Consider the following 27534-nt stretch of genomic DNA (forward strand, 5'->3'; position numbering starts at 1 on the left):
GGTAGCAAGTGTGAGAAACACTGTAATTCCTTCTGCATGCAGTATGCAAATCATGCACACAAAGGTGAGAACGTGGAGGTGCATTTGTAAGAGTTTTGGTTCCAAATGGGACATTGTTTCTTTCTGATTTTATTTAGCAAACATTTGAGTAGAGTCAAATATTGCCTGCACAAGTGTGTGTCACTACATGCACTACCCGCTGGGCAGGGCCATGGGAAAAAAGCTGGGACTGGGTCCATGTCAGAGCAGCAGGGCAGTTTCAAACTTTATTCTGCATGTGACACACCTAACATAATTCTCCTTTCTTGAGAGTAATGCAGGTTTTGTGGCTTTGAATAAGCTCCTTGCAAGCAGAGCTAGGGAATGACTCTCTCAGCTATAACAGAGGTTGTGATACTGGAGTGGGGACACACCAGAAGGAACTTCAGAAACATCAGCGTGGGGGATAAGAGAGACAATGGCTCTACCTGGCCAGGGACCTGAGGTGATCTGATCTATCTGAAAATCAGATGAAAGAGTGCAAACAAGCCAGCTGTAATTGGCACATTTGAAGGAGCTGCAAGTAATTTGTTTGCCATAATGTTACATTTGGTTCAGCTGCTCAAGGCAGGCAGAGGTACCTAGCATCAGAGAGCTCAGATCCTCCTGCAAGATCACAATTTTTGCAGGCCTCTCTGTAGATAATGCCACATACTTTTGCAGTTGTATAGGTAACAGCCAGGTCACCTGAGATCTGAGTGAGGGAGCAGCAGAGATGACTCTGCATTTCTCTGCTGAGCACCCAAGGCAATTAGTAGGAGCATAGACCCTAACACAGGTAGGATGATGCAAAGCAGTGCCCTCAAAATCTGTTCAGGGGACCCAAAACCATGGCTAAAGATTCCTACTGGTTTTGGCTTTTTTTCTGTGTGCATCTCATGGGGTAATAATGCATCACTCAAAATGCAAATGCTGGAACTAGAAAAATCCAAGAGAAACCCTAGTAAGGCCTTGCTCTTATGTAATACCATGATCCCGCTCTTGCAGAGATAGAAAGGTCAAGGAACAACAGGATGGCCAGACCCAAATGTTCAAACTTAATCAGTCAGCTCCAAATTTACTCTTTTCATTAGTTTTTTGACTGTCAGCATTCAAAAATTTTCTTCAACATCCAGAAAATGCAGCAGTCTGAAACACACTGTTGTGCTGAGGAAGTCTGAGATTTCCATTTCAGTGTTTTGCAGCAGGAGGTGGAGCTTTAAGGAATGTTATGATATTTGTGAGAGAATCATAACAGCAAGAATCATAACAGCTATTAGGGCTCTGAGGATGATAAATAAAGCATTGTCACACTCCCTAGCCTTGGAGACCACTTAGGTTGTGAGAGGGGTCTCCAGCAGCCTCTCCACCGTGTGTCCGGTCACTGTTAACAGCAGGTAGAATTCTTGTACAGCTGAAAGCTAATGCAGCTCAAGTTGCAGAGGTCCCCTCAGAAGGAGAGAAAATGCTTGTGACAAAGTGGAATAGAGGAGATTATGTGCAGCAGAACCACAGAGAAGTGGTGTGTGTCTAGTGTTCTTATCAGTCACATTTTAGCCTTGTCTGCGTGTACAGGCAAAGGCCATGGTGCCTCACTGACCTGGTCCAAAGCCCCAAGGCCTGTGGGCAGGGGCAATACTGTGCTAGAGCTGGTTGCCCCTGCAGTTTAGCTGCTTCTTGTAGCTCTGCCTGGAAAGCAGCCCTTCTGCACAGTGCCTTTCCCACCCACACGCACGTGGCAGGAGGGAAAGAGATGGTTAAACTCAGGACACAGTGATCTGTGAGTCAGACACTTGGCCAAAGCCAAGTACTCCCAGCCTCTCCAAAAGCTGATGTCTCCAGCTTTCTCAGCTGTCATGAAAGACTAGCTCTAAAATGGTGCTGTCTGAAGGCACAAAGCTGTTGTGTCCTACAAGGGACTAGGATGCCCTACAGCTCTGCTTTGTGGAAGGCAAACAAGATGAGGGAAGCCTGTAATAAGACTAGAGGGAGAAACTCTTGATCACACACCTCAATGGCACTAAAGTATTTTATCCTTGTGATACCTATTCTGTTCTCTGCACTGCAATGAAAGTTGAGCTATGTTGACCTAGGTAGGGACTTCACAAGGCCACAGTCAGGTCTTTGCAAGCAGCTGTGCAGCCTTTCTGAGCTGGAGAGGGAGGATAAGGACCCATAAATGTTTGGGTGCTGAGCTGGAGGCATATGAGAATCTCTCAATGTCAGAGGGCTTTGCTGAGCCATGTCCATGGAGCACCTCAGGCTGATATTCCCAAAGCTTTTAGATCTGCTGCCCAGTCCCCCAAGAGATCTCTAAAGAGCAGGAGGGTTTCTCCTTCCTCTGCATGAGCACTGGCCCTTGCATTCTGGCTAGCACAGGCACAAACCTTAGCAAGGAGGAAGGCTGCCACTGCTGAACAGATATTAGTAGCACTGATATGAGCCAGCCTAGAGAAGTTAGCAGGACTCTCTGATGTGCTGCAGCTTGCAGTATAAACTGGAACAGGACGTGTCCCACCTAGGGAGTAGTTGGTCACTATGTGGAGAGAGGTCTCAAGAGAGACACAGTGAGAGCTGAGCTTGCCTGTTCAGGTAATGCTGCTTCTCACAGAAGTGAAGCAGCACCTCAGATACATTACTAGTTTGCCATCTTCCTGCACTGCCAATGAACCAAATGCACTCTTGGTGTCCACCCAAGTCTTGACTTTTTCAAGAGTTACCTCCAAAAAAGCCTTTCTGGTCTGGGGTCAGGCCTTCTTTTCATAAGAGATCAGGCATGCCACTTTTTGGCTTGTGTTGAGTTGACCACCAAGCAGAACAGCATCTATACTGCTACAACACTTGTTCTGTGTGCTGTCAAGAGGCCATGCTGATTAGTGCTATTGTTCTCTAGACATAATGGTGGCCATTGCCTTTTCCTCCATGTTCTTTGCTGTTGACATGTTGCTTGGGTTTTGTCTGTGAATATCCTTCCAAATCCTGGGTTCCTCTGAACACACATACTTTCTCAAGAACTTTTCAGGCTAGATCTCTAACTCTTCTGCTACTTAAGTTATCACAACCCTGCACAAAACATATTCCCATGTGCAGCTGGACCTCAGATGCCCAGTGACAGGTCAAATGGTGAAGATGTATATTTCTTCAAGTGCTTGTTTCTTTGTCTCTTCACTCTATGGGCTGTGCAGGCCACAAAAAAAGCAGTTAAAAGCAGGAGAATTTGTACCCTTCTAGTATGCAGAGGCATCACCACACCCATATGATGTGCTGGAGGTGGAAAGGACCTGCTGCACACCTTTACTGGTTGTCTGGCCAAGAAGAGAGGAGCACAGATGTTTACATCTGTGTGGAACAGGAGGAACGGAGTCAATGCGGTCATGGGGCTACCAGACACGTCTGGAGAGAAACCATGCAATCAGAAGATCCTAATGCACTGCCAGTAGTTCTGCCACCTGAGCCCTCCCTTCAGACTGACAGAGAAGCTAAAGCAGTTTTAAGTCATTCACCCGTACCACAACAAAGAAATATGTGAATTGCTTAACTTTCAAGTCAGTATAAAATCTCATTAGTGGCCCCATGATGTGTCACAGTGATGGAGAGGTCTTGTTTTTCACAGATAGGGTTTACAAGGAGCATTAACTGACTTTTTATTTTCCCAGAAGAGCTAGGAGGTTGTATCTTGTGCTTAACATGTAACTTGTGGTTTCCCACAGGCACCTAAATATCCAGAGAAACTGCTGAGATGTTCCGAGAAGTGTTTTTTTCCACTCTCCTTTGTGTGACTCTAGTTCCTCTCCATGCTCAGTTTGATGGGGATCCTGGAGATGTCAGTCCTACCTCCTGTGCAGGTAATTTGGGTATCTGTCTCCTTTATAGGCAGCAGTTTCATTGAAACCAATGGCCATGCTCAGTTTATAGAGCCCGCTCACAAGGAAGCGACAGTGGAACGTTGCACTCCTCCTGCGCCTTCATGCTCCTGGGCAGTGTCCTGGGGGCAGTGAGCAATGTGTAGGAAACACCATCCTCCACCAAAGCTCCCATCTTTAGGTTTACATTGGTGTGCAGAGAGGTAGAGACAGAAGAGCTGGAGACTGCCAGTGGTGGCTTCTCCCAGCTGATGCAGTAATAAATAGAAAGCCCAGCTTTGTATCTGATGTCAGATAATAGTCTGCTTTGAATCGGACGGTTTCAGTGGCTTCCAGTTGCAACGCAGAGAAGGTGATTTATGTGCCCAGCCTCACTTTTACAAAAAATGGTGAGAATTTGCAAGACTGTTTTGATACTGAGGAGATCTTAGGATTTTGGAGTCTGACCCAAACACAGACATTGCTGCTAGAGCTAGGTGGGCCTTGTGCTTTTTCCAATATCACACTCTTCACAGAAAGACTCATCACTCTTTTTGAAAGTGTTTATCAATCACAGAGAAACCATCAGCCTGGCAGGAATTTAGTGCAGGAGAGCAAAAGTCATACACCTTTAAACCTGGCACTTAGTCCTCCATTTCTCCATCTCCTCCAACCCAGCTGGAAATAAGTCCTGATTAGTAAGAGCTGTAACAGCCTTGCAGGGAGCTGAACCTGGAGCTTTGCACTGTGGTTTGCTCTCGTCACAACTCTGTGTGCTGTCTATATATGCTTCTTGGTCCAAGTTTCTAAGAGACAGTGAGGGGTGTGCAGTGGCACATGCAGTGTTCTGAAATGGTCTGAATAATTGTCTCCATGCAGAAAAAAGGAATTGCCCCATCAATGTGTACTTCATCATTGACACCTCGGAGAGTGTTGCTCTGCAGACTGTGCCTATCCAGAGCCTCGTGGATCAAATAAAGAGGTTCATCCCTGTGTTCATTGACAAACTGGAGAGTGAGCTCTACCAGAACCAAGTCTACATCACTTGGCAGTTTGGTGGACTTCATTATTCTGATGTGGTGGAAATTTACAGCCCTTTAACAAGCAGCAAAGACATATACCTCCCCAGGCTGTCAGCTATTAACTACCTTGGCCGGGGCACCTTCACGGACTGCGCTATCTCAAACATGACAGAGCAGATCCAGACCCAGATGGCCTCGGGCGTGAACTTTGCAATAGTCATCACTGATGGCCATGTCACTGGCAGCCCTTGTGGGGGAATGAAGGTGCAGGCTGAGAGGGCACGAGACATGGGGATCAAGCTCTTTGCGGTGGCCCCCAGTGACAACGTCTACGAGCAGGGGCTGCGGGAGATCGCCAACCTGCCCCACGAGCTGTACCGCAACAACTACGCCATCACCCAGAAAGACACCCTGGACATCGACGTCAACACTATCGATAGGATAATCCAAGCTATGGTATGGAGGTGCAGGGAGTATAATGGGAGGGACAAGGAAAGCAGCATTGGATCAAGGGGATGCTTTCTGAGTGACCCCACAGTGGGCTTTAGCAGGATCCCAGAGAGCACCTTTCAGTAGGAAAAACCTCCATACTGTTTCTCTGCCTCTTTTATGTCCTTTAGCACTTGTGGGTCAAAAAGAGCATTGAGCATCTGTGATTTCCCTGGTTGGATGCTTAACCAGGACTCTCTAGTTCATGCCTCTGTTCCCTGGCGTGTCTAGACAAGCTAACCACCCTAGTCCTGGCACTTGCTGAAGGCCAGACCCATATTCCATTCTGCTTTCCATCTAAGGGAGTGTGGAAGAGTCTGCATCATTGAGACATACTCATTATCATCAGGGGCTTTGAGGCACAATATATGATACACTGTTAGTCAGGGATTCTGCTGAGAACACTTTTTAAAGCATGGGACCTTTACCACCTTCTCCCCCTTACCATGTGGTTTTGGGGGGGGCTGACCACCTTAACTGATTCTGTTTATCTCTTTTTTTGTTTTTTTTCCTTTGCAGAAACATGAAGCCTATGGAGAGGTGAGTGAGCAGCATCTCTGTGCCATTGCCACATGACACTTTTCAGTTGCCTCTCCTATAGAAGACCAGCTCCTACTTGGAAGTAGCAGAACGGATTTTGCAGTGAGCTGCACAGGATGGGTCTCTGCCCACCTGTGGATCAATACAGGGCTTGGGGACTTGTCCCCTTACCCAATGGTTAAAATGCTCTGTTGGACTCTTCACTCTCTGCCTCCTCCTCACCTGCAATGAATTCAAGCCTACTGAATTCAAGTAATTTCATGCCCTTGGAGGCATGTTTTGCAGGTGCTACACAAGCTGAAGCTCCTGCCCTACTGGTATCACCTGGGCAGAGTTTGACATGCACAGGGTAGTGTGCAGAGCGATGCTCCCAAGGGCATGCACATCCCCTGACAGCCCCAGCAGAGCAAGCCTGCATCACCTTGTCTGATGCTTAGCAGATTTATTCTTTCCATTTGGGCCCAGAGCCAAGCCATAATTAATGTGCTTGTGGCAACTCTCTGCTTTTAATTTACAGGCAGCACATTTTTGTGTGCTTGTCACTGCCTCAACTCTGACCCAGCTGGAGCCATGGTGTGGTCAAGGGGACAGGTGCATGAAGAGCCATGGTGCAGAGCTGAGCTTTGGGTGCACACTGGCTCAGCAGATGAAGTAGGCAGCATGCTGCAGCACAATGGTTACACCTCCTGTTTAATTTGTTTTATTTCAGTGCTACAAGATGAGCTGCCTGGAGATTGCAGGTCCACCTGGTCCCAAGGGATACAGAGGCCAAAAGGTAAGCCACCCTAACCTGTGAGAATAATACCTGTGCCTGCCACAGACACTGCAGGATGCCCTACATCCCACCTTCACAGGTACAGCACCCACATGGCAAAAAACTCCCCAGCATCTGACTTGGCCCTGGGAGACTGCCACGCTCCAATGAATGGAGCACACAGCCAGCACACCACTGTCTCATGTCCATGCCAAGGCTGATGTATTGACAGCAGTGTAGAGGAGCATCCATATATTGGCCATATCAACCACAGATGGCCAACCACACCTCAGAACCTGAGGACAACAGGAGTGAGGCAGATGTTGTCTCCTATTCTCCTACCTTCAAAATCAGAGCTCTCATGTGTGCAAGGTGTCCTACTCTCCTGCCCTCAGCTCTGTGTGCCCCCATCACCATACAGCCCCTCCCTGACTTCTCCAGAGTAAAGCAGATCCCACTCAGCCAGCATGCTGCCCAAAGCTCTCTAGTAGCAGCTGCAGTGAGCCTGGTGCTCCAGAAATTGCCATTTTATTACAGTCAGCACCAAGTCCTTCCTTACATTATTGTGGGTTTTTTTCCTTTCCTTAGGGTGCAAAGGGAAACATGGGAGAGCCAGGCTCCCCTGGGCTGAAAGGACGACAGGTGAGTTTTTGGAAAGCCATCTCCATTGCAGCCAGCAGTGCTGCCCCTGTGTGGACAGGGGCTGCATCTCTGTCACGCTCCAGCTAACTCTCCCTGTCTTCCTCCTTTAAGGGTGACCCAGGTATTGAAGGTCCGATCGGATACCCTGGTCCCAAGGTAAGAATCCTATAGCTGGTGAGGGAGCTCTTTGCATTCATTGAGTTTTGGTAAAGCTCTGCTGCTTCTTCTCATTTGCCTGTTTCCCACCAAAGACCTTAGGCACAGACCAGCTGCCTCCACTGCTGCTGGTTTCCAGGCATTAACAGTGTTCATCTTCTTCTCTTTTTGTCTAGGGTGTCCCAGGGCTGAAAGGAGAGAAGGTGAGAAAGAAGAGACCACGTGGCATGTCTGGGCATTTGGGGAGTGTGGGGGGGGCACCTCTCTGTTGCAAAGATGGAGAGTTTAGCTGTAATGGGGAAAATAGTAACCCTATTAATACATAATTGTGGACATGAGGAGGGGTTTTCAGGAGCATCCCAAAACCTGTCTTCATGCATTGCTCAAGACATTTTGAAGTGTTGATGTTATTACTGAGGGAAATGCAGAGGTATTCAGGTAGATTGGCTGACTCTTTTCCTCTTCTTTCTGCAGGGCGAGATTGGATCTGATGGACGGAGGGTATGGAAGGACATTTCCTAACTCGTGTTTTGTCCCAGCTACCAACCCTTGAGTGCTCATTAACAGATCACTGATCCCTCTTTTTTCATTCTTGATCTCAGGGTGCCCCTGGTTTGGCAGGCAGGAACGGCACTGATGGACAGAAGGTAAAACCACTTGGGACCACCCTGTAATGTGGCTACTGCTGTTCCATTTCTTTACCCACCCTTGTCTCCACATGTTTTGTTTCTCCCATCCCACACACTAGCTTTGTGTTCTGACTGAGCGTTTTATGAAGTTATTTGCATATTATTCTGCATTTGAGCTAGTTGGAGATGAGTTAATTCAAGTCACAGAAGTTCTAAGCCTTCATCAGCATCATTCATAGAGCTGTTCCAGGAACTTCATGGGGTCAGACAATACCTACTGCAGCCTAGAAAGCTTTCTGAGGTGGCTTTGCTGACATTTCATGGACAAGAAGCAAACACTTCCTGCTGTAGGCTAATGTTAGATGAAGTCCTTGAGCTAGGGAAGGTTATTAAGACCTGCCTGGAGTTGTTTGTGGTTGTGCTTGAATGAATTGGCTAGGTGGACTCCTGATAGTCATGGCAAAGGAATTGCCCTTGTGCTTACTTAATTTTTCCATCAGGAGTCTCAGAATTACTGAGTAGAAATGGAAATGTCGCTGTAGCTTCATTGGTTCTTGCTGCTTTTGCTTTCTGGCAGGTGTCAGGTACAGGCTTGAGACATGTCGACATGGCACTTTGGGTCATGGTGGTCTTGAGCTGATGGTTGGACTTGATGATCTTACAGGTCTTTTCCAACCAAAAAATTCAGTGATTCTGTGATCAGCAAGCTGTCTGCAGGAGCAAGATGTGTAACTGGGGTTGTTCCTGCTGTAGGAGGTCATCATCTGGGTGTCTCTCTCTCATTTGAGTGTCAGTGACCCCTACAGGACACGTATGCAGAAAACTTTGCAGAAATTTGATTTTCAAGGCAGTTTGCCAGAGTATCTGACATTTCATCTGCAAGTTACTGCTTGTTCTTAAGGTTAAAGCCCTAAACCCGGGTTCAAGTACCCAGCAACAAAATCCCTGAAATCCTCTGTACACTCTACCATGAGTGTTGAGGGCTACAGCCTCCCTTGAGTCTCCAGGCCATGCGGGTACACTGCAGTGGCACAGCCTAATCTGAGATGATTTTGGCTGGCTTTGTCCACTGGATTTGTTCTGTACTTTCTTGTATACCCAGCCAATTACATCTGTAAGGTAATACCAATTCTCCTTCCCACTCCTCAAATTCCTGCTGAAGCTCTTAAAACACTGAAGTCATGCATACACCTTTGCCAGGGTGAGCTAAGTGCTGCTGGTAAAGCTGTTTTCAGACAGAAAGCAAAGTGAATCTGAGCTGCTCTCACAGAGATGCATGGTGGAGGACCAGCACAACAATGAACACGAGGGACCAACAAATCCAGCCTCAGGCATGTGCCCATCATCCAGGAAATATGGGCAGGATGAGTATGTTTGAATTCCTACCAACATCCATGCTGCTACCTGGGGCTTTTAGACTACTTTCTCTTTTCCTTCTGTCTCTGCACACCACACACTTGCTGTTTATTCTCTAGCTGACAACAGGTATGGTCAGCAGAGAATGTTAAAAATTGGTAACTCTTAACAGGAGAAGTTGTATTATCCCTTCAGACACCTACAGCTTCTGTGTCATCTTATTTTGCAGGGCAGGCTGGGGAGGATTGGACCACCAGGATGCAAGGGAGACCCCGGTGACAAGGTAGGAATGCTTTATTCTTTCATTCAACACATCAGTTGTGTAGCAGCTGGATGAGTTGCACATGTAGAAAGATGGCCAACTGGAAGTTACCAACCCATTTTCCAACCAATGGCACGATCTGATCCCAGGCCTGGGATCTCCAAAATGAGGACCAGTCTGAATTTTTTGTGCCACTTTTCCATGGGCAAGTAAGCTGAGATCCCCCAGTGACACTCCACGTCACATAGAGAGGAGTTGTTCTTGCTTTCATCAATGCAAGCAACAAGCAAAAAATATTTTTGTTTCTAGAGCAACTTCCTAAGCCAGTTGGTTTATACTTCAGGGAAACTGTATATTGTTGACACTGCAGGATGAGTGGCTTTGTCTCTTTCCTCTGTAGGGCCCTGATGGCTATCCAGGAGATGCAGGAGACCAAGGTGAAAGAGGAGATGAAGGCATAAAGGTACAAGGGCTCTGAACAGTGACCAGAGTGTGGGCAAAGGCCACCAGTGGGGACAACTAAATAGCATTGCCTGTATTTGCTCTGAAATCCTTTGTTACTTATGGAGTCCATAGACTCTGGGATCTGGATCCCATCATGTTACACGAGAGCCAAACGAAGAGCCTTGATGGCCCTGCTCCTTGAGCTCCTCATGGTGCACAGCAGCAGTGCACAGAAACGTGCTGATGGCACAGGCAATAATCATTGCTCTCTGGCTGTTTCAGGGAGATCCTGGCCGGCCTGGTCGCAGTGGACCCCCTGGACCTCCAGGAGAAAAGGGAAGCCCGGTAGGTTCATACAGCCTTCAGCTAAGTTCTGCTCTATGTGGCATGGAGTTGGAGAGGTATCAACTGCTTGTTGTGGGGCAACGGCAGCACAAAGATGACCTCTTGCCAAGGTTAGCCCATTGGCATGGAGAGAGCACAAGACCCTGGGTGGTTGAGTGAGCTCTCTCATTGTATGGTGAGCCCACCAATACAGCGGGAAATGTCATGTGGGCAACAGGAGAGAGGACTTCACATTCTTGCAGCTGCCCAGAGCCAAATGAGAATGAGTCTTGAGTGTTTGTCCAGGGCACAGAAAAGCAGGCAGAACAGTTTTAGGAGGATTTACTTTTCTAGCCGATCCATTGTACTGCATCTATCCTTCTCTTCCCATCTTCTCCTGAGTAGAAAACAATGTTTCGCCTATGGTTTCTCCTGCCACAGTCTCATGACGTCCTCGGTGTGGCAGTGCCAGTGTTTGCAGGGTGGTTTTATTCATGTGAGTAAAGTTTAGCAATTATTTGATCAGCGCTCTAATGGAGGCTGCACTTGAGGGTATAACCAAGGGGTTGCTATGCTCATGGGCATTTACTTCAGACATAGTGAAGGAAGCTGAAATAGGCATCCAGCTTTAGACAGGACTTGACAGATGCTCTAAGATGATCCTTGGCACAGATTGATGGAGAAAAGGTGGCACAGCATCACAGTGTTCCAAGGCTGGAGCCTGTGCATGTATCTTTGACGTGTAGGCATGTTGAGTGTGTGGAAGCTCAAGTTGTGTGCTCATGCACACATCTGCCCAGGGGTGGACTGCTTGACACAAGACAAGGGGATTGTGTGTGTGCAGCTTGATCTCACTTCAGTGAACTGTGTTTCCTTTTCTTCTCCAAGGGACTTCCAGGCAATCCTGGAGCTCAAGGGCCTGCTGGAACTAAGGGAATAAAAGGTGAAGCAGGATCTCCAGGACCTAAAGGGGAGCCTGTAAGTGTCTGAGTTGCTCTCTGGACAATGAGTACACCATGGGAATCTAATACAGTTTCATAGATGAGCTCTGAGAATCTGCCCCATTTAGGCTGCCAGCCCTGACTTCTCCATCCCACAAGATGTGTATATGCTGATCTCCTTGTCTTTTCCATAATGCTAAGCCTAATGTTAACAATTCCACCTCAGAGAAACATCTTGTATTCCCATATAACCACAAATGCCTCTGTGGATGCCCAGGGACCCTTTGGCTGTACTCTAGCAAGTTTCCCAAACTTCCAGCTTCTCAAAGGAGCTCACAGAGTCCAGAGCTGCTTATGCTAAATCTCCCAACTTCTAACACCCAACTTAAAATCTCCTTGAAAAGCATAGCATCAAACTGCAGCCATGTCGTGTCATTAATAGTGCCATATAGACCCAAGCTAATGTGATAGAGGACTGCAAAATTTGTGGACTAAGTTAGAGAGGACATTCCCTGGAAAAATCCAGCAGTATGACTCCGCCAGCACCAAGACCCCAGAACCCAAGTGCCTTGTGTCCTTGTGTGAGATCTGCTGGACGGAGCAACACCAGATAAGCTGGCAGTAAAACAGAGCCTTTATCCATAAGGGAAAGAACCACAAGTGTCTGTGGTCACTGTGGTGACCGTCATCCTGAAAGAACAGTCTGATTTTAACTTCCCCCAAGTACTGCTAGCATGGGCACCCTTGCTTCCCATGCTTGCTAAGGGGGCAAGGAGATGTCTCTTCAGACAGGAGGGAGAAGACAGGGCAGTCAGGCATCACTGTACAGGTAACATCCACCTTCACATCTGATTTATGTGACTCTCTGTGCCTGTCAAGGGTCGACGTGGAGATCCAGGGACGAAAGGCAGCAAAGGCACTCCTGGGATCAAGGGAGAAAGGGTGAGTAAAGCAACTACCCAGACCTTTGCAGATGAGCCCAAGATGCTCAGGACTGGTGTGTGCAATGCATTACTTCCCATCTATGAACTGTTCAACAACAGAGAGCGGAACTGCAGATCCCAGTGGATCCTATGCTCTGTTCCTGCTGCACCTGGTGCCCTGACACTGTGTTTCAAGCCAAAAAAATCCACAAGATTTGAGAATGCAATCATCATGCCTCCTTGCTCCAAGGAGCACTGCTGTACACTCAAACAGTACTGGAGACATCCCTGACCAGGAATATCTTTACCCTCCTCACAGGGAGATCCTGGTCCAGAGGGTCCTCGAGGCCTGCCTGGTGAGGTTGGAAGCAAAGGAGCAAGGGTAAGCCCAGAGCAGGGGTGACAGCCAGGAGTGGGGGAAAGCATTGCTGCTGTCTGGGGCAGCTCAGCTGGTTTTCCTGCTCATGCACACCTGCCTGTACCTGCCTCTGTACAATCTTACATCTAGCTTTGCTTTGCAGGGAGATCAAGGACTGCCAGGACCCCGTGGCCCTTCAGGTGCTGTGGGAGAGCCGGGCAATATAGTAAGTCATCCTGGGGCATCTCTTTGGTCATGTCCTCCCTCTGCAGTGAGAGGTTGCCCTACTGACATAATCTGGCTGAACTGTTCCTTCCAAGGGAAGGGAAGCCTGCCCAATCTTTTCTCGGGGAGGCTCAAAAATTACCCCTGAGGCCCCTTCATGGGGCAATGAGAAAATGAAGGATTCAGGAATCCCTGCTTCTCCATCACTCCCGAATCCCAGTGTTCCTGTGACAATATAGACAGGGCCATGTGTCACCCTTTTGTCCTGAGTCTGTGGTTAGTCCAGCACCCCACTGTGGAGGTAGTGCCATGACATCCACGTGGCTCCATGAGATGCAGGAACCGGAGTGTCAAATCATTTATTGTCACAATAACCTTGTCAGGAGTGGAGATGCTCTTGCAGCATCATCTCAAGAGCTGATTTCCCCAGCATGGTCTCTTGTGTGGCCAGGGAGCCTCACCCGTTTCCTTCACTCTGCAGGGATCACGTGGAGACCCTGGTGACTTAGGCCCAAGAGGTGATGCTGGACCACCAGGACCAAAGGTAAAGTGCTTGAATGTGACTCTGCATGTGAAAGGTATTTTGATTAAGTGTTTTTATTACTCTCTTTTAAAAAGGCAACTCTCACTGCAGAAATGTGTGCCTTGGAGACAGGGTGGCTCAAACCCAAGCTTCCCTATGGGGCTGAGGTGCAGGTCTTGCTAAGGCAGCTCTGTTTGTATCCTTCACCCTGCACAGACACAAGGGTGTCCTTGCCATGAGGTATCCCCAAGACTCTACAAACGCTCAGCTTGCACAGCTGTTCCAAATATTTCAGGGCTAGCTGCAGAAGTCACAGCTCCTGGTGATGTTTCACCTCAAGAGGAAATGAAAACAGCTCTGGCTCACACTGGCATTGCCAGGTCATAAAGACTGGATTTTGTTTCTGATGGGTCTTTCTTTTTCCACCCAAGGGTGACAGAGGCAGACCTGGCTTTAGCTACCCTGGACCCAGAGGACCACAGGTATGCATGGCTCATCCAGTGCAGGTATACATGCCATGAGGAAGCCTGTTTTGATGGAAGTGGCTGTTGAAGATGAGCAGCTTGGAGGAAGAAAGTGAAGCTCACAAAGGGGGCCAGGGGGTTGAACACCAGCACTAAACCTGGTGCTGAACTGTTTCCATCAGCCTGGTGGCAGAAGTGCTGGGGATACAGGCCTCAATGGTAGTGATGAGGAGGTAGCTGTGCCTAGCACCCCAACCATCAGCCTGAAGCTACCCCTGCTGTTCAGCTTTGTGTCCCTCACTGCAGACTTGGGATATATGCATGCATGGTGGGTGGCCAGTACCAGTCAGGTGCTGACCTCTCCTTCATGTCCTTTTGCAGGGTGACAAGGGTGAGAAGGGGCCACCAGGACCCAAGGTGAGCATGTTTGTCTCTGTCGCCTGGTTTTTGTATCAACTGAACACCCGGTAGCTGTCGCCCAACACTCTGGGTGCATGACCAAGGAGCCTGTCCTGCCAGAAGCTGCCCTGGGATATTTCCTGCATGTGCAGAGCTGGGGTGTATGTCCCAAGCCCATCTCCCTTTGAAACCATCTGCAATATGCTTTGCAAAACTTCTTTATTCTTAATTAATGCTACGGAATCACCTTCCATTTGCTGTGTGCTGAGCTGTTGGTTTAGGAGGTGCTCTCCCAGGCCAGACAAGCATCTGGTTTTGCCTCTGCCTGAGGACATCCAGGTGTACTCCATGCTGGATCTGTTCCTCCTTCCTTTGAACAGGGAGTAAGAGGTGAGCTTGGACCAAAAGGAGCACAAGGAACCAAAGGAGTGAAGGGGGAACCGGTAAGCAAACTTCCCACAGTGTTAGTCTCTCCCTCCCACACCTCTGTTATGCGTGCTGGGGATGGCACTGTCTGTTCTCCTGCCTGTCCCCAGGCTCAGCTGTGACAGAGCTGTGTCTGATGAGGGGATCAGAAGGAACTTTAAACACCAGCAGTTACATCACCAGCCTTGGCAGAGAAATGTTTGACTATTCCTGATTTCTTCCCTAGGGTGATCCTGGCCCAGGAGGAGAGCCTGGACCCCGCGGTCCAACTGGTGAAGCAGGACCCGAGGTACAGCACCATACCTTTTTGTCTGAGCATCTGCTCCCTCCTCTCTTCCTTGTTTCTCCTCGATGCTCTAAAGCCCAGCAAACCCCAGCAGGTCTCCCAGCAGCAGGACTTGCTGGAGGGAACAGCAACTGCCAGACATGTCTGCTAGCTCCCTGCAAGGCTTTCCCATCCCTCCTGTGGCAGACCTCTACAAAAAACACGGTTTTGATGGCTGTGACATCATGGGGAAACCTGTGCCTGAAATGGGAAAGCTGAGCCTGAAATCCTTGTCCTCTCCTTACAGGGGAGCTCTGGCCCACCAGGAGATCCTGGCCTGACTGTAAGTAGCACTTCCCTGCAGCCCCCAGTGTTTCTCCTTCCTCTTCCAAAACATGCCTTTGGCATGCACATCCTGAGAACAAAACTGGGTATCAAGTCCTGCCACTGCCCAACAAATGTGGCCTGTGGCTTCCCATGGAAGACATTGAAAAGGGGGCTGGGGCTGGCAGGGTGGGAAGTGAAAGGGAAAAGGGACCCTCTCCATTAGAGGGGATGGATGCTGCATAAAGGGAAGGAGATACTCACCCTGCATCCTTCACTGACAGGACTGTGACGTGATGACCTACGTGCGAGAGACATGTGGATGTTGTGGTGAGCACACCCTCCAGTGGTTGTTCCCTTGTCCTGGGAAGAGGAGATGGAGTGGGAAAGGAGGTCACCAGAGGCTGCCTCCTCCTTCAGGAGCAACCTTGAGGGAGGTCTGGCACTGAGCCACCAGCATGGTGCACCCTGCAGAGAAGACACTGTGGAAAGTCATCCTGCTCACTGTGATCCCAGCCTACTGCTGGTGGCACTGCAGGAGCAGCCTGGCTTACCTCCCAGAATTTAGTTCTATCATCACAGGAGCAGTGAGCTGTCATATAGAATTGCATAGGCCAGGTGATAGGATAGAGTCTACTACACAGCAAGATTCAAAAGGTTTCTTTCAATGTACATTGACAGAAAGATGCATGTAAAATCCTTCCTAGCCTATGGGCAGCACTCCAAACACTGCAGCTCTGGGTGCTTGGTGTGATGCTAACTGTATTCATCTTCTCATAGATGGTCCCTTCTGCCCTGGTGACTATTGATCTCACCATCAGTAACCTTTGTGTTTTCCTTCTCCTGCTCCTCTCCCCAGACTGTGAGAAACGCTGTGGTGCCCTGGACATCATGTTCGTCATAGACAGCTCGGAGAGTATTGGCTACACCAACTTCACCCTGGAGAAAAATTTTGTGGTCAATGTGGTCAGCCGGCTGGGCTCTATTGCCAAGGACCCCAAGTCACAGACAGGTCTGGACTCTGTGGGGACAGACTGACCAAAGCACAAGGGAAAAGAAAAGGGTCTTGGATCTCTGCAGCTTCCATGTTTGTCTGTAGCTGCCCTCCATCTGTCCAGCACTTTTGCAACAGGCCTGTTGGGCAGCTCTTTGCTGATAGGAAAGTTTGCTGACTTTCTCCTCTTTTCACTGAGGACATAAAGTAACATGATGCTTTATTGGCAGGTGCCCGTGTCGGAGTGGTGCAGTACAGTCATGAGGGGACCTTTGAAGCCATTAAGCTTGATGATGAGCGTATTGATTCACTGTCAAGCTTCAAGGAAGCAGTGAAGCGCCTGGAGTGGATTGCTGGAGGCACCTGGACACCTTCTGCCCTTCAGTTTGCCTATAACAAGCTCATCAAGGAAAGCAGGAGAGAAAAAGCCCAAGTGTTTGCTGTGGTGATCACAGATGGGCGGTACGACCCCCGGGATGATGACAAGAACCTAGGTGCTCTTTGTGGCAGAGATGTTGTTGTCAACACCATTGGAATTGGAGACATGTTTGATCAGCCAGAGCAGAGTGAGACTCTGGTCTCCATTGCTTGCAATGAACCCCAGCGAGTCCAGAAGATGAGGCTGTTCTCAGACCTGGTGGCAGAGGAATTCATTGACAAGATGGAGGACGTGCTCTGCCCAGGTGTGTACCTGTCCTTGTACTGCTTATGGAAACTGGAGTTTTCTAGTCCAGGGTTTGGGAGTGTGCTGCAACAACTGCAGTGACTGCATGCCAGTGGGATGGCCAACAGCTCAGATGCTGGGTCATTCATGGTAGGAGCTGACCTTTACATAGCCTTCAATAAACAGTCTTTCCTCAGAACTGGGACAGCCCTTTGGGGCAGTCCTTTGGCAGCCTTTCCCCCCCTGTAAGAGACCTAACCCTGCCACCCTGACTGAGCAAGCTGTGAAGGGAGGTGTCAGCACATTACTTAGTTTTCCTTGTTTCTTTTCCTTCTAGATCCACAGATTGTCTGCCCTGAGCTGCCCTGTCAGACAGGTAAACATTCAAGTAGCTTCATGTCATCTGCACAAAGTGAGCTGTCCAGGGTGAGAGTGCGCAAGGCTCAGGAGTGGGAGGGGGATGTGCAACCCTGTTCATTCCCTTTGGATGGCAAGGGTTTGGGAAACAGTGCTATCTCATATGAGGAGGGGCTCCAGCTCTTCCTGTCTCTCTGAGTTATCTGCACAGGTAAGTACGAGTGCACTGTGCTAGTGCACCAGCACCCTGTCCCTGGGAACCACCAAGGTTTGGCCTCCAAACTTGGCAATTAATTTCTCACTTGTTCTGTCTCTATTATACATCAAGTCAAATCCCTCTTGCTAAACTGTCTCACCCGTGTGACCTTTGAAATGCAGAGCCCAACTTGCAGCACTGGGCAGGATACTCCTTGTGAGTGATGAGGACAGAGCAGAGGCTAGGGACCATTTGGAAAATGACACCACAGTGGACTCAAAGCTTTGGCTTTTCTAACGCTGGCTGGTTTTGATTAACATTTAACTCAAGGTGCTGGATTAAAGGAAAAAGGCGGTAAGAATCCTGTGGTATAAAGGAGATGGCTGCTGTTCACTGCAGGCAGCTTCACTTTGTCACATTTTACTTGTTAAGGGGCAGATCTGCAGCCTGAATTCCTGGAAATCCTGTCTGTCGGAGGCTCCGTTCCTGTTTAAATACAGCAAGTGCACTGTTTGCTGATATAGACAAAGCTTATAGGGGACAAAATTTTGCCAGTTCTTGCAACTTCTATCTCTGCTCTTGCTGTGAAAGTTTTTGTAAAAGTGCCCAGCTTCAGCTCAGTGTTATACTGAACCTCAAACTTCATTTTCAAAGAAGTCCCTTCATTCCCATGTAAGGCAAAGGAGAACTGGTCCCAGGATGCTCAGAAACCTGAAGATAGAAAAGCTTTAATTGTTCCCATCTGAACTCTCTCCCACGAGTATTTTGAATGGTTGTCCTGGCCGTGCAGAGAGCACAATGCCCAGCTGTGGTGCTGAGCTACCAGTGTAGGCTTCTCTGCAGTGTCCTCTGAAGAACTTTGTCCTGCAGATCTGTGCATGAGAAGGTACCTTCCCCATGGCAAACTGGTGACTGCTCAGATGTCTTCAAAGGTTTTGGTCTTTGCAGCCTCCCTGTTTTGGAGAAATGCAGGAGAAGGGCTGACCCAAGCAGTGGCGCATTCATGTTCTCCTAATCTTGGGCCCTCAAAGGTCTCCAAAGCAAGGTGAAGTTGGTGGTCCTTTCCTTGTACTGCACTTGAGTATTTCTGTTCCTGACGCAAAGTGAGAACAGTTCACTGGTAGTCCTGGGGACCAGAACAGAAATGGCTTGAGGAGGCGTTCCCCCTTTGGCAACTGCCTCTAGCCATGCTGTAGGCAGGTCAGATCAAGTGCAGACTCTACACTTGTGCTCCAGAGGACATGGTAGCTGGAGTAACATAGCTGGGTGTGTGTGGTCTTCCTGTGTGAGTGCCAATATATCCAACTTATCGTAGGCAAAAGCAGTCCTGGTGTGCTAGTCCCAACAGATAAAGTGACACTCGGGGATTCAGAAACCTTTGGGGAAAACACCTTCCACTCATCACATTGCATTGCTATCCTCATGTAGAAGGATAAGCAATGGTTACATTTGCATTGTGGCAAGGGAATCTGTTGGATGGGATGTGACATAATGTGATACAGTATAGGAGAGAGCCTGGGGTTTATCTGCTCAGTGCTGTGGTTCTCCAAGAACATCTCAAGAGTTGGTGCAAACACTTTGGATGGAGATGGTCTCTTGCAAAGGATGTGAGTGAGCTTTGTGCACATCCAAGGTGTGTATCCAGTTGTAGACAGACCAGAGAGGTTCACGCTAGGGAGGCAACAACACCCAGCCCTGGTTTTGGCCTCATGGCTGACAGTAGCAGGTCCAGCCTTGGTATTGTCAGTAGAGTACAGAGAGGCACAGGTATTGCATACACCCTGGCCTCCTTCCTGCTGCCTTGCAGAGCCAGGCACGCCACCACATCGGGTTCACATCTGCAGCTGAAGCCCTGCTGCCTCAGTGCTTTGCCTAAGAAAATCCAGGTTCTGCTCTTTTCAGGGCACACCTTTGTCTCCCTGTCATTACCCATCGATTGCTGCGGTGATAATGGATTGCTGGATTGTTAAATGGGTTGAATGCTGCGCAAATCTGAACTGACCAATGGCTTCAATAGAAACTGCATGATGCTCTGTGGGGCTCTTTCTAACCCATGCAAAAGGCTTTGCTTTGAGCTTTGGGATGTTATTTGAATTTAAGTTTAGCACAGCTAGGTAGAGATGAAGGTTTGTGGGGCCCTGACTAGCCTAGGTGCTGCACAGGAGCATTGCATACTACAGGGCAGTGACTATCCAAAGCTCAGTTTATGTGATGTTGTCCCTTTAGATGTCTTTCTGGCTGTACAGCATCACATGTACAGTTTGCACATTGCACAGTTCAAAGCTACCTCATGACTGAATCCCATATGCAGAAAGAAGCTGGACCCTGTGGCCTTCTTCCTAAATGCTGCTCTTTCTTCATTGTACCTGGGAGGGAACTAGGTAGTTAAGGTTTCATGTCACTTTCTGAGATCTCTCGGTGGATATGTGATTGATTTGAGCATGAATCCCATGGTTCATCAGACATAAAGGTGGCAGAAAGATTTAAAACTTTCAGAGACACAGTCATTGCTAGCCAGCCCTGAAAATATTCTTTTGACGCTCACTTGCAGATGACAGGAACCCTGGGAACGTAAACCCACTTATTTTCCGCCCCATGGAAGAGGGAGTCAACATAGATTTCCCCAGCACCATACATTCGATCGCCCAGTTCCTAAACTCCACGCGGGAAACCCAGGACCCCAGCATGTACACTCAGCTGGTGGCCACTTTGGCCTTTACCGCCGAAAAAGCCAAGTTTGCCACTGGAAATGAGCGGCAAGAGTGGATGGACTTGTTCATTGACACCTTCAAAATGGTGCACAGTGAGATTGTGGGGGACCCAGAAACTGTGATAGGGCTGTGCTGACTTCTCTGTTAGAGATCACGTGAAACAGGCAGAGGTTGAGTGGAGGTGGTAATCATCTTTCCTTGAGTGCCTGTTGGGCAGAGGGGACAGGTACATGGTTTTAGGTTAGGAGAAACACAGGCAGTGAAATGGCTTGGTTGTGTTCAGCCAGGGTTGGGACACACGGGTCAGTTCTCCCCAGCCTTGGCTGGCTGATCAGCGTGGCAGCTTTCTCCAGCACTGCCAAGAGATGCTCTTGCTTTGCCCAGTGCTCTTCTACAGAGTTGCTGCATTGCCTCAATCTTTGAGCCAGACAGGCTGCTCCCCTCCAGCCCTCTTACATTCCTACCCTTTTCCATCAGGCTAGCATGCCCCAGGCCTCAGCCACACAACAGTGCCAGGCTTGACCAAGGAGGCTGCCAGCACCTGCATGGCTAATGGCCAGAGTGAGCCCCTGCAGAGAGCCCAGCAGGGCACTTTCCCATGGCTTCCTGCGTATGCATTTGCTTGCTGCTTCTGAAGCACCTTCTGCATCCTTTCTCTGGGTTACTTTGAGGGCTTTCTTTGGGTCCTGCAAACCATTTGTGGCAAGTCTGACAAAGCAAGGTGCATCTCCTTGCACCACAGTGTCTCTGTACAACCATGCAATGGGCAACTGGGGTTATTGAAGGGAAGGAACTAGCAGTACAGGAGAGAGGGCGTTCCTGGCTTTCTATCAAGGGCCACAAAACCTGGGCACTGCTTCTCTCCGAAGCTATATGAGCTTCCTCTGCTTTCTTCACTGCTTGTACATTTGTGTTTCTTCTCTCTTAGTAACACGTACCTGTTCATATCTAAGAGACAGAAGTTATGTAGATCCAGACAGTCCAAAGCAAGAATCCATGACTGTGCAGTCAAACCTCTGTGCTACATTACATCAGCTATTTAAAAGCAAGTATTTAAACATGCTGCATATAGGCCATTCAATCCATACTTGGTGCTGCTTTGGTTCAGCAAGATGACAGACCCACCAGAGGCTCTGTGTGTGTGTGTGTGTGTTTAGATGAGGAGTGATACTTCCATGAGCTCGGTTTCCCCTGGTTTTCACCAAATGCCAGGCAAGTGACTGTCATTCCTGTCTCCAGAATAGCTGGAGAATAATCTCAAATTGTAAGAGGAGAAAATGGCATTTCGTGTGCAGACAGAAGCAGAGGGAGTTAGTGCCAGCAAGCGAATTTTGCAGCCTCTCTAAATGACATGGTATTACTGCAATAAAGTATACTGAGCTGATGTCACGTTTACTGGGCAGAAGGGAGATGCATGGCTTCAAAAGCACAGTTGGGCTGTGGCATTCCCAGGTGTGCAAAGTGGAGCCAGTTGCCAAGTTCAGGCATGGGAGTTGAAATGACAAACTTGGCCACTCTGGACTTATTGCAGTATTTTCTTCCTCCTCTTCTTCAACAGCTGGGGCTTGCCAGTCTAGGCTAGAAGCCATTCAGTGACAGGTGCACAGGGGAGATACTTGTGTCGTTCTGTGCATAAGGAGATCAGACATACTGCACAAGAAGAGTCTTTCTTCCCAAGGTTTTGGCAATCTTTGCTCACACTCAATAGGGACAGACAACTCTGCTCTTGGCATATGGTAGAGGGGAAAGAGTTCAGGGTGTTTCGTGTGGTGTGTTCCACATTTTAGGTGAAGGCAAAAGGATCAGCCTCTATCTGAGTCTGTGTACTAACATCTGGTCATAATCCATATATTCCAGATAGTCTGTGCAAAGACAAGCTCCAAATACTGTTTCAATTTTTACTCCAAAATTACTATGTGACTTAGCCTGCTGAGATCCAAGTAAGAGGACTAAGATCAGAGTAGTAAAACTTTTCCAGCCATGATGCTAGAGGACAAGCCCCAAAAGCACTGATTTGAGAAGAACACCTCAGGATTGGGACATCTTGCTGAACAAGACAAGAATCAGAGAAGACTTCAGCCAAATGAGTGTTTGTTTTGTCTCATCACACAGTGACCACTTATTTCATTCCCTTTTGAACTTCATGAGGTTCAGTGAGTCCAAGTGCAAGGTGCTGCAGCCAGTTCAGGGCAATCTTCAGTATCAATACATGATAGGGGTTGAAAGCAGCCCTGTGGAGAAGGATTTGGGGGTACTGGTGGGTGAAGAGCTGGATGTGAGCTGGCAATGTGTGCTCACAGCCCAGAAGGCAACCATATCCTGGTCTGTATCAAAAGCAGCATGACCAGCAGGTTGAGGGATGGGATTCCATTACTCTGATGGTGAGTCCCCCACCTGCAGTGCTGTATCCAGCTCTGGATTCCTCAGCACAACAAATACATGAACCTTCTGGAGTGGGTCCAGAGGAGACCACAAAAATAATCAAAGGGCTGGAACATCTCTGCTACAAGGACAGGCTCAGAGAGTTAGGGATGTTCAGCCTGGAGAAGAGAAGGCTGCAGGGACACCTTATTGCAACCTTTCAGTACTTAAAGGGGCCTGTAAGAAAGATGGGTACAATCTTTGTCACAGTGCCTGTTGTGACAGAACAAGGGGTGATGCTTTTAAACTAAAAGAGGAGAGATTTAGACTATGTTGGGGAAGATACTATACTTTTACAAGACTAGATACAAGGAAGAGATTTTTTTTGTGGTGAGAGTGGTGAAATACTAGCACAGGTTGCCCAAAAAGGTGGTGAATGGTGCTCTGAGCAAACTAGTTAAAGATGGTCCTGCTGACTGCTTGGGGTTGGACTAGATGACCTTTAAAGATCACTTCCAACCCAAACTATTTTATGATTGTGTGATTTCCTAGTAATATGCTACAACACTGGAACAAAGTTAGAGAAAAACAGTCCACACCTTCCCTAAGACATGGGAGGAGCTGTGAAAGCAGGAAGCCCCAGAAAGGGTTGGGATGTCAGTCTCCATCTCACCACTGATTTCATCTCCACTGTCAACACTGCGAAACAATAGAGGAAATACAATTTACCCAGGTTTTAAAAGAAGCAGGAACATGATGTGAATGGGTGGGGTTACTCTGCACACACAGGTAAGGAGAAGGGTTGTTAATGTCAGGAAAGTCAATGGCATCTCTGCTTTCTGTGATGCCGCTCAGCTGTGTCCTAGCATATGGGATGCCGTAAGCTACAGCATTCATGCCTTGCTGTAAGCTGTGTGAGAAAGACCAAAGCGACAATTAAAAGCATAACATAAAGATTTTAGTTGGCCTCATCCATAGTGGTGCCTCCAAGGACTTCTCTCCCAGTTAAGGATGAGAATCTTGTTTCTTGGTGCTGGAAGTGGTGCTTGTGTTCTCAGCCTCTCTCTGCAACAGATGCATGACAATGAACAGAACAAAACCAAGGTTTTGCTGCGCTACTCACATCTGTGTTGTGTTCCCATGAGATAACTCATATGCAAAGATAACTTATCAAACTACTAGAAGGCAGCTTTATCCAGCCATGAGGGTAGAGCAGCAAGGGGAGTCTTGGGGGAGTGTTCCTGCAGTGCCTGGAGTGCCAGCTGTGTGTTATGCTCTCACTGAAGCTCCACGGAGTCATGCTGTTCTCAGCTGCTGTCTGCTTAACTAGAAGCTCTAACAGTTTGCTTCTAGTAATATAGAAGGTGAGTGGATCTTGCTTGTCACCACAAGAAACATGATTAGATGTAGACAAGCAATAAGAGAGACGGCCTAGTAGGACTTCTTCAACATGATATGCAGCCCTCTCTCCCACCTGCTCACTTCTGCACACCCCACTTAGACTTCAGACCTTGTGGTTGCTAGGGCTATGTCTTCCTGCCTTTCCACCTCCACAACTGCACAGAGCAGGTGATGACCAGGCACATAGGTGCTGCCAAGGCAAAGTATTCTTGTGACTGCAGTACCTGCGTACCAGGAACTGCAGCTTCACTGTACCTTTAAACAAGATTTCTCAAGAAAGGTTGGGCAAGGTGAGTACATACTATTGTTGTTTTAAAAGAGAGGAGTTTCACTGTTGACTTTTCAAATATGTTATTCAAAAGCTCATGGGGGAAGAAGTATCGCTTGAAGACTGGTTTCTACTGCAGTCACAACTGGCCTTGCAAAAGCTATTGTTCACAGCAAGACAATGTACAGTAAGAACAATGCAAGGCATGCCGTCATTATAGATCTGTTTTGCAGCGTGGGCTAAGGAGAAATGCCAGTCTACAAGGTCAGGGAACATGACACAGAAACAACTACAGTTTTACAATGTCAAACAAGTTAGGGTAAATGACAAGTACCATCAGGAGTTCCTGCACCAGGTTTGACTGTTTTATCATGGATCAAAGTAGTGCCAAATAGTCTGCAAGCTCAATGATATGCACCTTAGAGCTTCTGCTACACTGTGGTGTTGGATGCTGTCTCTCCAAGAGTGCACATAGCGTGCATCTACTTCACTTAAAATATAACTTAGCCATTTGCTATATGTTGACTACCAGTGTACAAATGTAATAGTGATATGTCTGTTGCTCAGCCCATACAAATAATAATGCTAGTTCAGCACCCTGCCACGCTGAATCCATGTATAGCAGTGTTCAGCACTAAGGAGGCACTCTGCCAAGCTGGAGTTGCTCATAGTATGGAAATTCAATCTGATGTGATGCTCCTACCCCAAAAGTTATCCCTAGATGCAAGAAGTGGATCTCCTATTCTTTGCCAGTCACACAACACAAAATAACACTGGCTCCAGGAACTCACCCTTTTGAGACTAAGTCTTAGAGCCATGGAACTGCTTGACAGTGATATGGCCATTGCCCTGCTGCCAACTCAAGTGGCCAGTCACAGCAGGTACATCACAGATCAATACTGCTGCTGCAGCTGTTTCTAATGGGTGCTTTCAGCAGAGAAGGAAACTCAAATGAAGAAAACAGTGCAGAAATTGAAGTGTTTCGTGGAGAAACAATGCACAGAGAGAAAGACCAAATGCAATACACATAACTGCTGGAAAGGGATGAAATAATACCCTCTAACTAAAGAGGGTATTATACCCTCTGTCTCTAAAGATTGCTATTTCCTTCTCCTTTTTCTTTTATGAGTTCATTCACTGGCCAGGTGCCTGCTTTGTGGACAGGTGCTGCCCTGAGTGACTGAAGAAAAATGTCCTCCTGTGGTTCACTCCATCATATATTACAAAAGCTGCTTTACTAATCACAGGTGCATCAACAAGGATAGTCTTGTTTTCCAACCATATGATCCAACCTTTATAAACTTCAGGAATTAGTGATTGCTGGTTAAACTAAACCAAGTGAAAGGTATGAAAACAACTCTCATCCTACAAATCTTTATGAAGACTTACTCTGAAAGTAAAGCACCCTCTAGAAATGAAAGGTTTGCAGATGCTGCCTGACATTAATCTCTGGATATTCCTCTTACAGATAAGAACTGTGCTAAGAAGGTGGATATAATTCTGGAGTTGAAAGCCACGGTCTTAGCTAATCTTGTGGGGGTCCTAGAACTAACATTCATTAAGACCTGGTGTCCAGGAGCTGAGAGTGTTAGAAGCAAAATTCCTAGAGTACCAGCTGCAAAGCTAGGCTCTAGTAGTAGAGTGGGACTGGTTATTCTTTAGACAACGATGCACAAAGGCCACTCCAGCCCAGCCTGCCTGAGGCAAGCACTGAGCTTATCCTGTAGCCTTTCTTGAACTCCCAACTCTTGTCATCTTCTTCCTCCTGCAGAACTTGCAGTTGCCCAGTGCACACAGCGCCCTGTTGACATTGTCTTCTTGCTTGATGGCTCTGAAAGGATTGGAGAGCAGAATTTCCACAGGGCCCACCACTTTGTGGAGGAGGTGGCCCGACAGCTTACTCTGGCCAGGAGCAACACTGACAACATGAATGCACGGATCGCGTTGCTACAGTATGGCAGTGAGAGAGACCAGGATGTGGTCTTCCCACTGACCTACAACATGACAGAGATCTCCAACGCCCTGGCTCAGATCAAGTACCTGGACTCGTCCTCCAACATCGGGTCAGCCATCATACATGCCATCAACAACATCGTGCTCAGCCCTGGAGTTGGGCAGCGACTCGCTCGGCGCAATGCTGAGCTCTCCTTCGTCTTCATCACCGATGGCATCACAGGAAACAAGAACCTTGAGGAGGCCATCAACTCCATGAAGAAGCAAGATGTGATGCCCACAGTAGTGGCTCTAGGGAGTGATGTAGACATGGATGTCCTGCTGAAGCTTGGCTTTGGGGACCGGGCAGCCATCTTCCGGGAGAAGGACTATGACAGCCTCTCCCAGCCCAGCTTTTTTGACAGGTTCATTAGGTGGATATGTTAAATGAATGCAGTGCACATTTCCTCCTCTCACCAGTATACACACCCCTGTTATTACCTGTTCCATTTTCTTCCTTCTCTGTGGTTGCTAGCAACGCTGAAGAACAGCTGCCCTCTGAGTCCTCTTCTCTAGCCATGATGAAAACTCATGTATCTTACATTTATGGTGCTAATTAAAACCAAAGCAAGACTCAGAGCCATAAAATGTACTTCTGTAAAGCTCTATGAACACCAACCCATGCTTTGCATATGTACTGTAACCCTAGGAGGCCTTGTCACAGAAGCAAGAAACCTTTCCAGTGGGGTAGGACAAATAATCATCTCTAGTTTTCAAAAGCTCTTAACCGCCCTCAGTGTCCTGGGAGGAGATTTATGGTTATGACATTCTCCATTCTTTTAGCAAAGCCTTTTCTAGATTATCTCATCTTTGTTGGTCTCTCATTACTTCTGCTCTGAGGGAAGTGAGTGAGTTTATGACATTTCACATGCTGCTTGTGATCAGAGGTCACAAGCGCCTTGCTTTCCCTATGCATAGCCCTTGGGAGCTTGCTCCTCTTTCCCAGAGGAACAGTGGAATGGTGAGAGGTTTTGCTGCTTTCAACAGTTGTTTGCCAGTGCTCCTCTGGGGGCTCTCTATCCTAAATTTCACAAATCGTGTTGAAGCTCTTCATTTTCCTCTAGCTGTGGCTCACTGCCTTCTGCCATTCTAACCTTCATCAGAACTTTATTACTCTACCCAAAATCCTGGCTGAGAGGGGCAGCATGCCTCCCACCAGCTTACAAAATATCGGGCAGCTGCTGGAGCCGCTTCTCTGTCATCCTAATGTGCTCAAACTAACCATGGTGCCTTCTTCCCACTGGTATCTGCTGAACAGAACAAT

At 48.0% G+C, this 27534-nt stretch overlaps 1 protein-coding gene across 2 annotated transcripts; it reads left to right on the plus strand.

The window, feature by feature from the left end:
* Window positions 1-3736: 3736 nt before the first annotated feature.
* COL6A2 (collagen type VI alpha 2 chain) lies at window positions 3737-27534 on the plus strand. 2 transcript variants are annotated; one of them, XM_009900448.2, is made up of 27 exons: window positions 3737-3863; window positions 4740-5338; window positions 5891-5911; window positions 6621-6686; window positions 7254-7307; window positions 7419-7463; window positions 7640-7666; window positions 7938-7964; window positions 8066-8110; window positions 9678-9731; window positions 10111-10173; window positions 10437-10499; window positions 11367-11456; window positions 12299-12361; window positions 12662-12724; window positions 12864-12926; window positions 13407-13469; window positions 13880-13930; window positions 14294-14329; window positions 14692-14754; window positions 14964-15026; window positions 15310-15345; window positions 15611-15656; window positions 16186-16338; window positions 16551-17003; window positions 17322-17360; window positions 26050-27534. In XM_009900448.2, the coding sequence occupies exons 1-27, from the start codon at window positions 3758-3760 to the stop codon at window positions 26655-26657; spliced, it is 3060 nt and encodes a 1019-aa protein (XP_009898750.2). In that variant the 5' UTR covers window positions 3737-3757; the 3' UTR covers window positions 26658-27534. The 2 variants fall into 2 exon arrangements, with proteins under 2 accessions (XP_009898750.2, XP_054028438.1); XM_054172463.1 differs by lacking the exon at window positions 26050-27534 and adding an exon at window positions 20089-20384.

This window comes from Dryobates pubescens, chromosome 2 (genome assembly GCF_014839835.1).
Source record: "Dryobates pubescens isolate bDryPub1 chromosome 2, bDryPub1.pri, whole genome shotgun sequence".
Taxonomy (NCBI): domain Eukaryota; kingdom Metazoa; phylum Chordata; class Aves; order Piciformes; family Picidae; genus Dryobates; species Dryobates pubescens.

Bases quoted from the DNA above. Each gene is read 5' to 3' on its own strand.
- COL6A2 (XM_009900448.2), top strand. From the start codon at position 3,758: ATGTTCCGAGAAGTGTTTTTTTCCACTCTCCTTTGTGTGACTCTAGTT. The intron at 5,339-5,890 runs GTATGGAGGTGC...TTTCCTTTGCAG, and splicing joins ATAGGATAATCCAAGCTATG to AAACATGAAGCCTATGGAGA. The intron at 8,111-9,677 runs GTAAAACCACTT...CTTATTTTGCAG, and splicing joins ACGGCACTGATGGACAGAAG to GGCAGGCTGGGGAGGATTGG.